Genomic DNA, 15,792 nt, shown 5'->3' on the forward strand with positions numbered 1-15,792 from the left:
AGCAGACTTATACACTTGACTGACAACCAAGTTTACTCAGCACCCAAGCCATAGAATTTTTTTAAAGTTTATTTACTTATTTTGAAAGAGAAAGAGAGGTGGAGAAAGAGGGAGAAAGAGAGAATCCCAAGCAGGCTCTGCACTGTCAGCACAGAGCCTAATGCTGGCTTCGATTTCATGAACTGTGAGATTATGACCTGAACTGAAATCAAGAGTCAGATGCTTAACCAACTGAGGCACCTAGGCACCCCCAAGCCATAGAATTCTTACAGATGGGCTTCTCTGCTTTGATTTAATAAATTCAGTTAAACACTTGCTTTCTACTCAAACCAGATTAAATTCATAAGTACTAGAGTACAAGCCTGAATATGGTTCGATTTATAAAGTAGTTTTGGGGTGCCTGGGTGGGTCAGTTGAGCCTCCAACTTCGGCTCAGGTCATTATCTCATGGTTCATGGGTTCAGGCCTTCCATCAGGCTCATTGCTGTCAGCATGGACCTTGCTTTGGATCCTCAGTACCCTTCTCTCTCTGCCCTTCCCCAGCTCACGTTCTCTCTCTCAAAAATAAATTAAATAAATAAATAAAAAGCAGAGTCTTGGGGCCCTGGGTGGCTCAGTCAGTTAAGCATCTGACTCTTGATTTTGGCTCAGGTCATGATCTCACAGTTCCTGGGATCGGGCTCTGCCCTGACAGCGTAGAGCCTGCTTGGGATTCTCTCTCCCTCTCAGCCCCTCCCCCACTTACACAAGTTCTCACTCTTTCTCTTAAAATAAATAAATAAACGTTAAAAAAAGGTTTTTTTTTAAATAAAAAGCAGAGTCTTGCAGTCAAAGTGTAGCTCCAAAGATAATGAGTGGACCTACCAAGATGCCCATGTATACCCCATCCTCTGTAGCACATGCAAATCCAGCCACTGCATGCAAATACCAGACTTGGGTATAAAAACAATGACACATTTCAATCAACACTCACCCTCTAGATTCTCCAGAAAGGAGCTGGACATGAGAGCTCACTGTGGTTAGGCCATTTCTCTGCTGAACCTGATGGCTGGTGTTCCAAGTCAGACATAAACTGGTCTGTGTCAAAGAAGACAACATCACTACTGAATGGAACAAACCAGAAAGTAACTTAATCTACTACATGCCCAGCCTGTTTTCTCTATGATAGAGGAATTTAATCATCCTTTGTCTGTCAATCACTACATAAAATGGCTCACCAAATTACGTTAGATAATATGAATATTGGAGTCTAGAGAATTTAGGTAATGGCTGATTGATTTCCTAAAATTAAAAGGGCAATAATTTTAAAGGTCATGATGATGGTTTCAGCAATTTTATTTTTATTTATTTATTTTTTAAGCAAACTCTACCTCCAACATGGGTCTTGAAATCATGACCCCAAGATGAAGAGTCACATACTCTACCGAATGAGTAAGCCAGGTGCCCCATTTTCTGCAATTTTATATGACATACTTAGTTTTAAACAAAATAGTTTATATTATATTGGATATTAGTAGTTCCCAAATAACTTGCCCAAGGCTACATCAAAATTATCACTTAATAAAAACAGAAACTCCTGGGTTCCACTTTAGGCCACAGAATCAAAATGTGTAAGGGCAGAAGCCCTGAAAACTTCATGCACAGGTAAATTTAGGGGTCATGGAGGAATATTTTTTAAACTAAAGTGCACATTTATTTGCAAGATTATGAAATCAATTCAGCAAGTTGAGATCAGTATCTTTTTAAAAAGAAATAGAACAAAACAGACCATAGTAGGCTGCATCTTCTTTAATAAGAGTTAAGAACTGGCCTTTGAGGGGCACCTGGGTGGTTCAGTTGGTTAAGCATCAAACTTTGGCCCAGGTCATGATCTCATGGCTTGTGGGTTTGAGCCCCATGCTGGGCTCTGTGCTAACAGCCTGGAGCCTGCTTCAGATTCTGTCTCCCTCCCTCTGTCTCTCCCCTGCTTGTGCTCTGCCCCCCTCTCTCTCTCTCAAAAATAAATAAACATTAAAAAGAATTTAAAAAAATAACTGGCCTTTGAGACTTTCATGTTAGTTGTATATATATTTTTGTTTGTTACGTACTAGGTCATGCTATAAAACTTACTTTTTTAATGTTTATTTTTGAGAGAGAGAGCATGAGCAGGGGAAGGGCAGAGAGAGAGGACAGAGGATCTGAAGTGGGCTCTGCTCTGACGGCACCAAGCCTGACGTGGGGCTCGAACTCATGAATTGTGAGATCATGACCTGAGCTGAAGTCAGACACTCAAATGACTGAGCCACCCAGGTGCCCCAAACTTACGTCTTATTGTAGGAAGCTATCCAAAATGTTTAAAAGTCACTGTAGTCAAGAAGAGTCACCACTGGTCAGTTTTGTGATAATGGCTGACACATTCAGATGGCCAGTTAGAGAGCCCCAACACAAGGGATGAGAAGCCTCTTCCTTTGGCCTCTAAGGATTTATTTTTAGCCTTTGTTTGCTCAACCTCAAGCAAAAGCACCTAACCTTTTAGACGCTAGAAGAATGCTTATTTTATCTTAGCAGAGGAGAATCTGTATATAGTCTCTGTGAATAATAATCAATACCCTTGTCTTAGGTTGATAAAGGAGGTAAAATAAAGGAGGAGGCAATCTGTGCAAAATGCAGCCTTAATTAAGAAGTCAAAACAAAACACAAAAGCCAGAAATTCTTCGTGTTTACAGGCAAAATTTTCCTAAGCTTATTACTAAACTTGAGATGATTCACCAAGTTTTCAAAGGGGATTTAAGGATTACAGTATATGTGAAATATTTTATTTATTTTTTAAAATGTTTATTTTTGAGAGAGAGAGAGAGAGAGAGAGAGAGAGAGAGAGAGAGAGAGAACACAGGGAAGAGGCAGAAAGGGAGTTAGAGGATCCGAAGCAGCTCTGTGCTGGCAGCAGAGGGAGTGATGCAGGGCTCAAACTTACAAACTGTGAGATCATGACCCGAGCCAAAATCCACCCAAGCGCCCCATGTGAAGTATTTTAGAGACTGAATATGTATAGTCAAAAGTCTCCTTTCTGTGGATGCCCAATTTCCACAACTGAATCCTCCAAAACAGACATGAAGGTATAGACCATGTAATTCAAGGTACAGTAGCACATAAATAAGAAGAAAGAAGCCCAGGAACAAACCTAAGAGGCCAACAGATCCTAGTGACTTCTATGAGTTGGTTTATGCAATGGTAGTTTCATACTGTGCTTATGGAAAGCTGTCCTTAAGACAGCTTTCTATTTCTTGAAACATTGTTGACAGATTCAAAAAATACCCGATTTCGTTTTTTCCTATCACAAAAACTTTGACAAAACTCTTGAAGAAGAATTAGCATCAATCCTCTCTTAAACTCTTCCAAAAGATTAAAGAAGAGGGAATACTTCCTACTCATTCCAAGGTCAACATTACTGATGCCAAAGCTAGACAAAGACACTACAAGTAAAGAAAACTACACAATGCACCCTATGAATACAGATGCAAAACTCCTCAACAAATACTAACAAACCGAATTCAGTAGTATATTAAAAGTACATAGCAAAAATGAACTATTGGGACCTCACCAAAATAAAAAGCTTCTGCACAGCAAAGGAAACAATCAGCAAAACTAAAAGGCAACCGACAGAATGGGAGAAGATACGTGCAAACGACCTATCAGATAAAGGGTTAGTATCCAAAATCTATAAAGAACTTATCAAACTCAACGCCCACAAAACAAATAATCCAGTGAAGAAATGGGCGAAAGACATGAATAGACACTTTTCCAAAAAAAACATCCAGATGGCCAACCAACACATGAAAAAATGCTCAACATCACTCATCATCAGGGAAATACAAATCGAAACCACATGAAATACCACCTCACACCTGTCAGAAAAGCTAACATTAACAACTCAGTCAACAACAGATGTTGGCGAGGATGCGGAGAAAGAGGATCTCTTGCATTCCTGGTGGGAATACAAGCTGGTATAGCCACTCTGGAAAACAGTATGGAGGTTCCTCAAAAACTTAAAAAAAGAACTACCCTACGACCCAGCAACTGCACTACTAAGTATTTATCCAAGGGATACAGGTATGCTGTTTCCAAGGGACACATGCACCCCAATGTCAATAGCAGCACTATCAACAATAGCCAAAGTATGGAAGGAGCCCAAATGTCCCATCGATGGATGAATGGATAAAGAAGATGTGGTATATATATAATGGAGTATTACTCAGCTATCAAAAAGGATGAAATCTTGCCGTTTGCAACTACGTGGATGGAACTAGAGGGTCTTATGCTAAGCAAAATTAGTCAGACAGAGAAAGACAAATATCCTACCACTTCATTCATATGAGGACTTTAAGACACAGAACAGATGAACATAAGGGAAGGGAAGCAAAAATAATATAAAAACAGGGAGGGGACAAAACAGAAGAGACTCTTAAATATGGAGAACAAACAGACGGTTACTAGAGGAGTTGTGGGAGGGGGGGTGGGCAAGGGGCATTAAGGAATCTGCTCCTGAAATCATTGCTAAACTATATACTAACTAATTTGGATATAAATTAAAAAAAAAAAAAAGTACTATACATCAAGGCCAAGTGAGATTTATTCTCAGAATGCAAAGATGGTTCAGGATATGCAAGGCAACAAATGTAATTTACTACGTATTAGAATGAAGGATAAAACATTACAGATGATTTCAATTGACACAGAAGAAGCATCTAACAAAATTCAATTCACTTTCAAGATAAAAAAATACCCAATAAACTAGGATTAGAAGGGAATTTCCTCCACATGATAAAAAGGCCATACATGACACATCATACTCAGTGGTGAAAGACTGAAAGTTTTTTCCCTGAGATTAAGAACATGATAAGGATGTCCACTTTTGCCACTTCAATTCAAAACAATACTAGAATTTCCAGCCAGAGCAATTAGGCTAAAGAAATTTTTTAAAGGCATACAAATTGGAAAGGAAGAGGTAAGACGTGATCTTACACATAGAAAACTTGAAAGAATCAACATATAAAAAATATTAGCATTAATAAACTAAGTCAGTAGTTACAGGATATAAAATCAACAGACAATATTGAGTTGTATTCTATACACTTTCAATGAACAACCAAGAAGGAAATTTAAAAATCAATTCCATTTACAATAACATCAAAAAGAATAAAATATTTAGGAATTACCCAAGGAGGAATAGGATTTGTACACTGAAAACTAAACATTGGTGGAAGAAATTAAGGTTTCTAAATAACTGGAAAACATCCCATGTTCGTGGATTGGGAGACTAATATTTTTAAGATGATAATATTACCCAATATTCAGATTCAATTTGTTGTTCCAAGTACAGATTCAATTTGTTAGCAATTCCTAACAAAATCACAATACCATCTTTACAGAAATAGAAAAACCAATCCAGAAATTCATATGGAATCTCAAAGAACCAAGAAGAGCCAAAACAGTTTTGAAAATAAGAACAAAGATAGAAGGGTCTCATTTCCTGATTTCAAAACTTACTACAAAGGTACAGTAATCAAAACAACATGATACTGGCATAAGGACATATGTACACACCAGAGGAACAGAGAGGCCAGAAACAAATCCTCACAATATATACTCAATTCATTTTCAAACATTCAATGGGGAAAAGGCAGTCTTTTTAACACACAATACATGTTTCCACTGGATATCCACATGTAAAAGAATGGAAGCTGGACTCCTATTTCACTCCATATACAAAGTTAACTCAAAATAGATCAGAGACTTAAGAGCTAATATAAAACTTTTGGGGCATCCGGGTGGCTCAGCTGGTTGAGGGTCCGACTTGATTTCAGCTCAAGTCATGATCTCATGGTTCATGAGATTGAGCCCCACCTTGGCTTCTCCACTGACAGTGTGGAGCATGCTTGAAATTCTCTCTCCTTCTCTCTCTCTCTCTCTCTCTCTCTCTCTGCCCCTCCCCTGCTCACATGCTGTCTCTCAAACATTAAAAAATTTTTTAAACATTGCATCCGGATCATTAAAATAATAAATAATAAAAAAAAATAATAAAATATATAATAATAAATTTAAAAATAAAATATATAATAAAATAATAATAAAATATATAATAAAACAATAAATACTTATAATTATTAAAGTAATAATTTTTTTAAAATAATAATAAAATTATAAAACTCTTAGAAGAAGAAAACATGGGGTAAATAAATCTTCATGACCCTGGAAATTTAAATAGAACTCTAAAAGCACTGGCAATAAAAGAAAACATAGATTACAAGGACTTCATCAAAATTAAAAACCTCAAAGGACACTATCATGAGTAGAGAGAGGGGCACTTAGTTGGCTTAGTCAGTAGAGCACAGTGTGGCTCTTGATCTCTGGGTTGTGAGTTCAAGCCCCAAACTAGGTGTAGAGATTAAAAATTTTTTTTAAAATCTTAAAAAAAATAAAAAGAGAGTGAAGAGAGAGCGCAAAGAGTGGGAGAAAATTTTTGTAAATAATACATCAAGTAAGAGATGAGTATCCAAAATGTATCAAGAACTCCTACAACTCAACAACAAAAAAACAATGAGAAAATGAGATTTGACTGTTTTCCCAGAGAACAAATAGAAATGGTTAAACAAGAAAAGACCATGAGAAGGAAAAAAAAGAAGAAAGAAAGAAAGAAAGAAAGAAAGAAAGAAAGAAAGAAAGAAAGAAAAGCTTATGAAAAGGTGCCTAGCATCATTAGTTACTAGGGAAATGCAAATCAAAATCAGAAAGAGATACCACTTAATATCCATTCAGTATGGCTATTATTATTTTAAAACGGAAATTAGTAAGTGCTGGCAAGGATGTAGAGCAATTCGAACCCTCAATACACTGTAAATGTAAAATGGTGCAACCACTGTGGGAAAAACACCAATTTCTCAAAAAGTTGAACAAAGAATTTCCATATAACCCAACAATTCCACTCCTAAGTACCCAAAAGAATTGAAAAGAGATTCAAAGAGATACTTGCACACCAATGTTCACAGCAGAGTTATTCACAACAGTCAAAAGGTAGAGACGAATGTCTTTCAACAGATGAGTGGATAAACGTATGTGATTATACATAAAATGTTAATATTATTTATTCATAAAAAGGAAAGAAATTCTGATATATGCTTACAACATGGCTGAACTGTGGATACATTATGCCAAGTGAAATAAGCCAAACATTAAAAGGACAAAAGTTGTATGATTCCACTATTTACATGAGATACCTTGAGCAGGTAAAGTCATAGAAACAGAAAGTAGAAGTTACCACAGGCTGGAGGTGGGGAGAATGAGAGGTGGGGAGAACTGCTTAATGGGTACAGAACTGTTGTTTAGAGTGAGGCAAAAGTTCTCAAGATAGTGGTGACAGTTCCATCATACTGTGAACGTACTTAATGCTACCGACCTGTACACTTAAAATGCTAAATTTTTGGTTATGTACAGTTTACCACATTAAAAAAAATTTCAAACACAAATCTTGGGTTTTCTCATAGGAAAACACTGTATGAAAAGACTGAATTAGGTTTTCACAGCTCTAACCATTAACTCAAAGCAAGACCTGACAGATGTAACTTCCTCTTACCATTTTAAAATCTGGAATACAGAATTTCTTCCTTTTCATCTCAAAGTTTTAACAAGTTAACTATTTACAAATCCTGGGGTGCCTGGGTTAAGCATCTGACTTCAGCTCAGGTTATGATCTCACAGTTCGTGAGTTCAAGTCGCACATCGGGTTCTCTGATGTGAGTGGACAGCCTGCATCGGGATCCTCTGTCTTCCTTGCTCTCTGCTTCTCCCCTGCTCACATGCACTCTCTCTCTCAAAAATAAATAAACATTAAATAAATAAATATTTACAAATCCTGAAATATGTTTGTGGAAAGATGAGCAAAATTTCCTACTTGTCCAAGCTGCCTCTCCACTTGACTAAGCTGCTTTCTTTACCCACCTAATCAATATATAGACATTTCTGGTTTATACAAACAAGGCCATGGCCTGGTGGGCATGTAAAAATAAAGGCTTTGGAACGCTAGTTTCATCCTTTACAGTAATGGTGACTCAAAGGAAGTCATTTAATCTCTGTGAATCTGTTTACTTATTTACTCAAAGAAGGTAGAATCTCCTGAAAGGTATGTGCAGTCACTCTACAACATTATAAAGAAACACAATTATAATATACTTAGATTGATAAAAGCAAGACAAGTAACTTATCACTTAGTGACCTCATCTAGTGTCATGGCTTCAAATACCATCTGCATGCCCTCAACTCTCAAATTTGTATCTTTAGTCTAAAACTCACTTCCAAACTCTAGGCTCATTCATCCAACTGAGTACTTGATTTCTCTACTTGAATGTTCAACAAGTATCTTAAACGCAACACAACCAAAACTGAACACCTGATCTTTCTCCAAAGCTTGCTTCATCTATAGCCTTCCCCATACCAGGTGATGGCAACTCCATCTTTCCAGTTTCTCAGAAACAAAACAAAACAAAACAACCCTTGGTATCATCTTTAACTTTTTCTCTCATACTTTATATGGAATCTGTCAGGAAATGCTATTGGCTTTGTCTTTAAAATGCATCCAAAATCAGACCATTTGAAGACCCCTTATTTTACCACCAGTCTAAAACATTATTTCTGGCCTAGATTACTACAACAGCATTTTACCTGGCCTCCTTGTTGCTGCCCTTGCTTCCCTACAGTCTTTTTTCTAACAAGGATCAATTTCTCAGACATTCCACCAAAATAAATTCCTGATCAATTAAAGATTTACAACATCATAGAAGCTATGGGAGACAAATGATTTATAAGTTATATAAATGCAAAAAAAATTCTTTATGTAAAGAACTCATGTTACCTTGGGGAAAAACTTTTGTCAACTCCTAGCTCAATGAGGTAAGGAACCTAAGACATAAAGAGCTTCTATATTCTATAAGTGAGTAAGAAAGGATTAATAATCAAATAGAAAAGTAAATAAATACTATCAGAGATCACAGATTTGTGACAAAGATTTTCTCTTAAGCACATGAGAAGGTACACAAATCTTACTCCTAAATGAAGTGTAAACTAAAATTATACTGAGAAGCAGGTACCAGGGTGGCTTAGTGGGGTAACATCCGACTCTCAATTTTGGCTCAGGCCACTATCTCACAGTTGGTGAGATCGAGCCCCACATCAGGCTCTGCACAGAGCCTGCTTAGGAGTCTAACTCTCCCTCGCTCTCTGCCCCTCCCCCACTTGTGCACACTTGTATGCGCGCTCTCTCTTACTCAAAATAAACTAAAAAAAAAACTGTATCAAGAAACTATTTTCCACTTATCCCACTGGCAAATAAGATGTCTGACAGCAGAATGTGCTGGTGAAGATACTCTCTTACAATGACAGTGGCAATGTAAAAAAAATTTTTTTAAGTGACGTGCCACATTTTTTTTAAAGTTTTATTTATCTGAGAGAGACAAAGACAGTGCAAGTGGGGAAGGAACAGAAAGAGAGAGGGAAAGAGAATCCCAAGCAGGCTCCATGCTGCCAGCACAGAGCCTGACTCAGGGCTTGAACTCACGAAACTGTGAGATCATGACCTGAGCCGAAACCAAGAGTTGGACGCTTAACCAACTGAGCCACCTAGGTGCCCTATAAATTGGTAAAATTTTTATGAAAGACAACCTGGCAATCTTTCTCAAAACACTTCTAGGAATTTATCATATATACAAACATACACAGATGTCTATAAAAAGGTAAGAAATGAAATTTGTAAAAAATTATTTATTATACTTATTAAATAGATAAAAGTACAGTTCTGAAAAATGTCCAAGAGTCAACATATAGGAAAAGCAAAATGCTGAACAATATACATACTATACTAGTAAAAATAAGGAAAAAATGTACACAATTGCTTACGAATGCATAAAATACCCCTTTGATGACAGCCAAGCAATTGGTAACCCAACTGTCCATACAGAGGACAATTAGGTACCTAGGAGAGAGAATTTTCACTATGTACTTTGTAGTACCTTTAGCATTTTTTTTTTTTTTGAGAGAGAGAGAGAGAGAGAGAGAGAGACAGACAGAGAGAGAGAGAGAATGCGCCCAAGTGAGGAAGGGGCAGAGAGAGAGAGAGAGAGAGAGAAGCAGGGCTCACGGGGTTGTGTTCACATGATGTGGGACTTGAGCTCACCCGAAGCGGGGCTCATGCTCACCCAATGTGGGATTCGAACTCATGAACTGTGACATCGTGACCAAAGCCAAAGTCAGATGCTTAACGACTGAGCCACCCAGGTACCCTAAAACTCCCATTCTACATAAAACCATCTACAGATGCTTTTAAATACACAATATGATTATAAGGGACTTAATTTATTATGATTCTTATAGATGTAAAGCTAGATTGCCTGTACCCAACACTCTCAACCCTATCCTATCTTCCACCAGAACTTAAAGAGTTTCATACTTTTCTTCCTGACCAGATAGACAGGCTAACGGTAGGTAATGTAAAAAAAACAAAAAACAAAAAACAAACAAACAAACAAAAAAAACCTTTTTAAAATCAGATATCTTCAAACAGAGAAAAGCTGTTTGAGTATATTTAATCTATGTTTTATCAAAAGCTAAGATCCATGGCAAGAGGTTAACCCTGTCACACAAAGCCACAGAACTATCAATTCCCACCAAACCATAAAAAGCTGAACTGGTCAGCCTAAAATTATTTCTTTCACTTAAAATATTTTTCTCTTTGTGAATGATCCATCTCCAAAGGAACTCAAAAACAAGATATAAATTTTAAAACATAACACATTTTTAGACACTGGTTTTGTATCTTACACATGGAAGACACAAGGAAGTTACAATTTTTTGTTTTTGAATGTTTATTTTTGAGAGAAAGAGAGAGCGCATGTGCACAGGAGTGCAAGTGGGGGAGGGGCAGAGAGAGGGGGACAGAGGATCTGAAGCAGACTCCGTGCTGACAGCAGCAAACCCCATGTGGGGCTTGAATTCACAAACCACAAGATCATGATTTGACCCAAAGTCAGACACTCAACTGATCAACTGACTGAGCCACCCAGGTGCCCCAAGAGTTACTATTTATTGTGTTTATAAAGGTTGAGATTATAATCAATCATAGCTATTTCAGAAACCACTGAACATTTGAGACAATCTAAATTTCAGGCAGACTTGGATTCAAATGCCAGTCTCAGTGTTTGTGGCCATATAACAATGGGAAAATAGTTAGCTTTCTGAGCCACATCTCTAAAAATAAAGCTAATAATTCACTTTTCATAAATTGTTGGGAAGAACTAATGAGCTACTACTATACTACCAAAGAGCTCAAAAAATGATTATCAAGAAATAGTAACCATAATTCATTTTTTAAAGTGTATTTATTTTTGAAAAAGAACGAAAGCCCAAGTGGGGGAGGGACACAGAGAGAGGAGGACAGAGGATCTAATGCAGGCTCTGTGCTGACAGCAGAGAGCCCGATGCAGGGCTTGAACTCACGAACCATGAAATCATGCCCTTGAGCCAAAGTCAGATACTTTGACTGAGCCACCCAGATGTCCCTCATTAATTATTTTTAGATATAGTTTTTTTTTTAAATGTTTATTTATTCTTGAGACAGAGACAGAGTGTGAACAGGGGAGGGGCAAAGAGAGAGGGAGACACAGAATCTCAAACAGACTCCAGGCTCTGAGCTGTCAGCACAGAGCCTGATGCGGGGCTTGAACCCACTAACTGTGGGATCATGACCTGAGCCAAAGTCAGACGCTTAACCGACTGAGCCACCCAGGCACCCCTAAATATAGTTCTTAAAGTTAACTCCTTTTGAAGGCTTTTTTATTTTTTATTTGAGAGAGAGAGAGAGAGAGAGTGTGTGTGTGAGCAGGGGAGAGGGGCAGAGGGAGGGGGTTTGAGGGAGGGAGAGAGGGAGAGAGTGAGTCTTAAGCAGGCTCCACACTCAACACAGAGCCCCACTTGGGGCTAGATCCCATGACCCTGGGATAATGATATGAGCTGAAATCAAGAGTCAGGTGCTCAACTGACTGAGCCACCCAGGCAGGCACCCTTTTGAAGTCTTTTGATATGCTGTGATATATGCCAGTTATTTAGTGGTAGCCTCTCTTGGGTTTTTCCTAGTTTATGTACAAATTTGTGTCAAGTTGATTCAAAGAAAAATTTTTGTTCGAATGGAGTACAGTTAATTTGTGTCTATGGAGATATACAGACACACTTGACATAAGAAATAAAAGATCTTTTCTGGGGCACCTGGGTGGCTCAGTCGGTTGAGCGTCCAACTTAGGCTAAGGTCATGATCTCACGGTTTGTGGGTTTGAGCCCTGCGTCGGGCTCTGTGCTGACAGCTCTCGGAGCCTGGAACCTGCTTTGGATTCTGTGTCTCCTTCTCTCTCTGCCCCTCTTCCACTTATGCTCTGTCTCTGTCTCTCAAAAAAAAATAAATATGAAAAAAATAAATAAATAAAAGATCTCAAATGCTTGCAGTTGCTTCATTGGTTCTGAAATTAAACTTTCTTATCATATGTCTAAGAGTTGCTATGTCTAAGGTCCTGAATCCCCAGCATGGTCTGTTCTGTATGAGCCACTATCCAAAGCCTACCTGGGCATTATTTATGGAACTTTCCTACCTCTGGAATTATTCGTCATAAATATGTTTGATGTTCAGGAGTACATGCATGCTTCCTACACAAGGACTCATGAGTTATCCAGAGTCCCAGTTAAAGGAGAAAGTTCAGGGGCACCTGGGTGGCTCAGTCAGTTAAGCGTCCTACTTCGGCTCAGGTCATGATCTCGCAGTCTGTGAGTTCAAGCCCCGCATCGGGATCCGTGCTGACAGCTCGGAGCCTAGAGCCTGCCCTGGATTCTGTGTCTCCCTCTCTCTCTGACCCTCCCCTGTTCATGCTCTGTCTCTGTCTCAAAAACAAATAAACGTTAAAAAAAAAAATTAAAGGAGAAAGTTCAGTACATCCTACCTCCCTTTTGCTTCAGTGCTCCAAAGTGATTAAATACCTCATTTGTGGCCCATTCTCACCATTGGCTATGTATGGCTTTATTTCATTTTACTTAAATATAATAAACAGCAGTGAAATTAATATCCAACAGGTAGAAAAGAACACTGACAATATTTACCTCTGCTCTCACACCAGCCTCTTGCTTTCCCCATCCTTAATCTTGTGTTTATCATTCCCTTGCTACTCAAAAGTAGGCACTTCTGCTTATCACTTATATACTGAACTGCAGTATCTGAGGTCATGTCTGGAGTTCTGTTTACAGTCAAGTTAGTAATTGCCCTACATTTAGGATCAGCAAGTTATTGCACAGAGCCTGCAAGTGTCAGTGTCAGTTTTCACCACAGCAGTAGGTCAGGCTATATTTAACATGGAGCCTCTTCTCTGCTGAAAAGCTGCAGCTGCAGCTCTCTTAGTTTGTGAACAAAGGAGGATGAGTGGGAATTCAGGGACTCTAATGGAAAGCTGTAACGGGATTCAGCTCAATCAGAAATTAAATGGGCCTGTATTTAAAGGTCAAAGACAGTCTAGTTTAACAATACTATAATCTTAATTAAAATGCTTAAAACACACCTGTGACAATTTCTATATTTCTGTACTGTTTTAATATGTATCATTTGGTCCAAAGACTGGGACATACACCCTATAATGCACAGGAATTTTTAGGAAAAATAACAACTCCAGACATACAAACCGTAATATATGAGTAAAAACTCACTGATAATTTTATAGGTGTAGAGAGCACACTTTTTTTAAAATAGGAAATGTATTTTTTTTAATGTTTATTTTTGAGAGAGTGGGAGTGGGGGAAGGGTGGAGCGAGAACCCATGAACCATGAGAACATGACCTGAGCCAAAGTTGGATGCTCAACCGACTGAGCCACCCCGGCACACCAAGAGCAGAGTTTTCAAGCAGGGGCAATGGTACATTTAGGTAGCAAAGAAAAAAGAAGTAGCAAGAGTCTCGAACAATGTTCGAATTCGTTGAGTAAGTACATGTTACAAACTTCCAAGAGGACTTCTTGAAAGAAAACATCACTTGGTAAAAATCAGTATTCTGTTGTTATTCCCCCGAAGATATGCTTTGAGGAGAGAGCCACTCTATGCTGAAATGGACTCTTCTAAGTATGGAATATGAGGGGCCAAAATCACTTCCATGAAACTGAAAAAGGATAATTGTAAAGTTTAGTCTTGGGTTCCAAAACCAACATATGCAAAAACCCAAGGGGTAGGGAGTGGGGACAGAAAGGATGTGATTTAGCATTACTTATGACTCACTAAATCAACAGTAAGATGGAGCTAAGAAAATCCCCTGACCTCAGGCCATATTGATACAATAAAGACTTCTGAACAAGGAAAGTGATAGTCCCAATACACTCTGAGCTGGCTACAGTATGCTCCCCTCTGGATACTTCATAACAAAAAGGAATTAAAACACCAGGGTTAAGCAGAGGGTGGTGATGGTGCGGGAAAGGTGAAGTTTCTGGAGTGTTTTTAAGATGGGGAAAGAGATCAGATTTCACAAATGTGAAGGGCTATTACAAGAAGGATTAGGTTTGTTTTGCATGATTCCAGAGGCATCAGAGCCCACATAAAATAAGGGTAGCCAGAACTCAAAAGGCCCAGAGATGTTCCAAAGAAGGTAAAAAGGAAGAGACGAACAGGAATACAGTATCACTAAAGATACCAGAGTATGAACCCTGGTGTCAAAGAGGAGGAGAGAGAACCGTAGTGTCAGAGAGTCTTTTAAAGTTCTTTTATAGTGAGAATTTAAAACTACCCTGGTCCCTCTCACAAACAGAAACTCTATGGAGAAAATGGCTGTTTCTTTCGCATATTTGGCTTGCTCTACAGCAGCAGTCTCAATTCACAGACGGATAACAAACATGAAAAACACCTAAAATACTGAAGCAGGAACCAGGAGACTTGGGTTTTAGTCATGTCTTTTTTTTTTTTTTTTTTTTTTCAAAGAGAGTGAGAGCGTGAGAGTGGGGACAAGGGACAGAGGGGGAGAGAGAGAGAGTCGTAAGCAGGGTCCACATTCAGCACAAAGCCCAATGAGGTCGAACCCACAACCCTGGGATCATGACCCGAGCTGAAATTGAGTCAGATGCTCAACCCAGAGTCACCCAGGTGCCCCGGGCTTTAGTCTTTATATGCTATTAGCTGTGTGTTACCCTGAACGAAAACCTTAGGCTCTGAAAAACTCAGATTCTTCATCTATAAAATGAGAGAGCTGTATGAGAGGTATTTCTAGCTCCGTAAGTCTTCAATTTCTGAGCTTAGGGGCACTAATATCTTCTCTATTAAATGTCACTAAATTTATAATAAAAACTTAAGGTGTGAATGTCCACATTTCTAAAAGTCACAAGTAATGACTGAATGATTCTTGACTCCATCTTATTAAAAACTGCAAAATAGGGGTGCCTGGGTGGCTCACTCAGTTAAGCATCCAATTCTTGATTTCAGCTCAGGTCATGATCTCCCGGTTGGTGGGATCAAGCTCTGTGTCAGGCTCTGTACTGACAGCATGGAGCCTGCTTAGGATTCTCTCTCTCCCTCTTTCTCTCTCAAAATAAACATTAAAAAAATCGTAAAATAAAAAGGATATTTTATCTTTAATCTTTTAAAATCTCTAATGGGATTTTTTTTTAATGAGGGTTAAATAAATATAAAACAGAAATATGCTTAACACAAGTTATTAGGATTAGGGGCACCTGGGTAGCTCAGTGGGTTAACTACCCAACTC

The 15,792-nt window shown here is 38.4% G+C and overlaps 1 protein-coding gene across 3 annotated transcripts in view; it reads right to left on the reverse strand.

Moving 5' to 3' along the window:
• NFATC3 (nuclear factor of activated T cells 3) overlaps positions 1 to 15,792 on the reverse strand; it is a 137,920-nt gene that overhangs the window by 12,235 nt on the left and 109,893 nt on the right. The window contains exon 10 of one of the 3 annotated variants that reach the window (XM_047834893.1): positions 974 to 1,077. The exons of 1 other annotated variant lie outside the window; for it this stretch is intronic. In XM_047834893.1, coding sequence (XP_047690849.1) covers positions 977 to 1,077 — 101 coding nt within the window. In that variant the 3' untranslated portion in view covers positions 974 to 976. Of the gene's footprint in view, positions 1 to 973; positions 1,078 to 13,954; positions 14,206 to 15,792 lie in introns of those variants that run through there. One more of the 3 variants, XM_047834894.1, reaches the window with a different exon arrangement.

This window comes from Prionailurus viverrinus, chromosome E2 (genome assembly GCF_022837055.1).
Source record: "Prionailurus viverrinus isolate Anna chromosome E2, UM_Priviv_1.0, whole genome shotgun sequence".
NCBI classification, from domain to species: domain Eukaryota; kingdom Metazoa; phylum Chordata; class Mammalia; order Carnivora; family Felidae; genus Prionailurus; species Prionailurus viverrinus.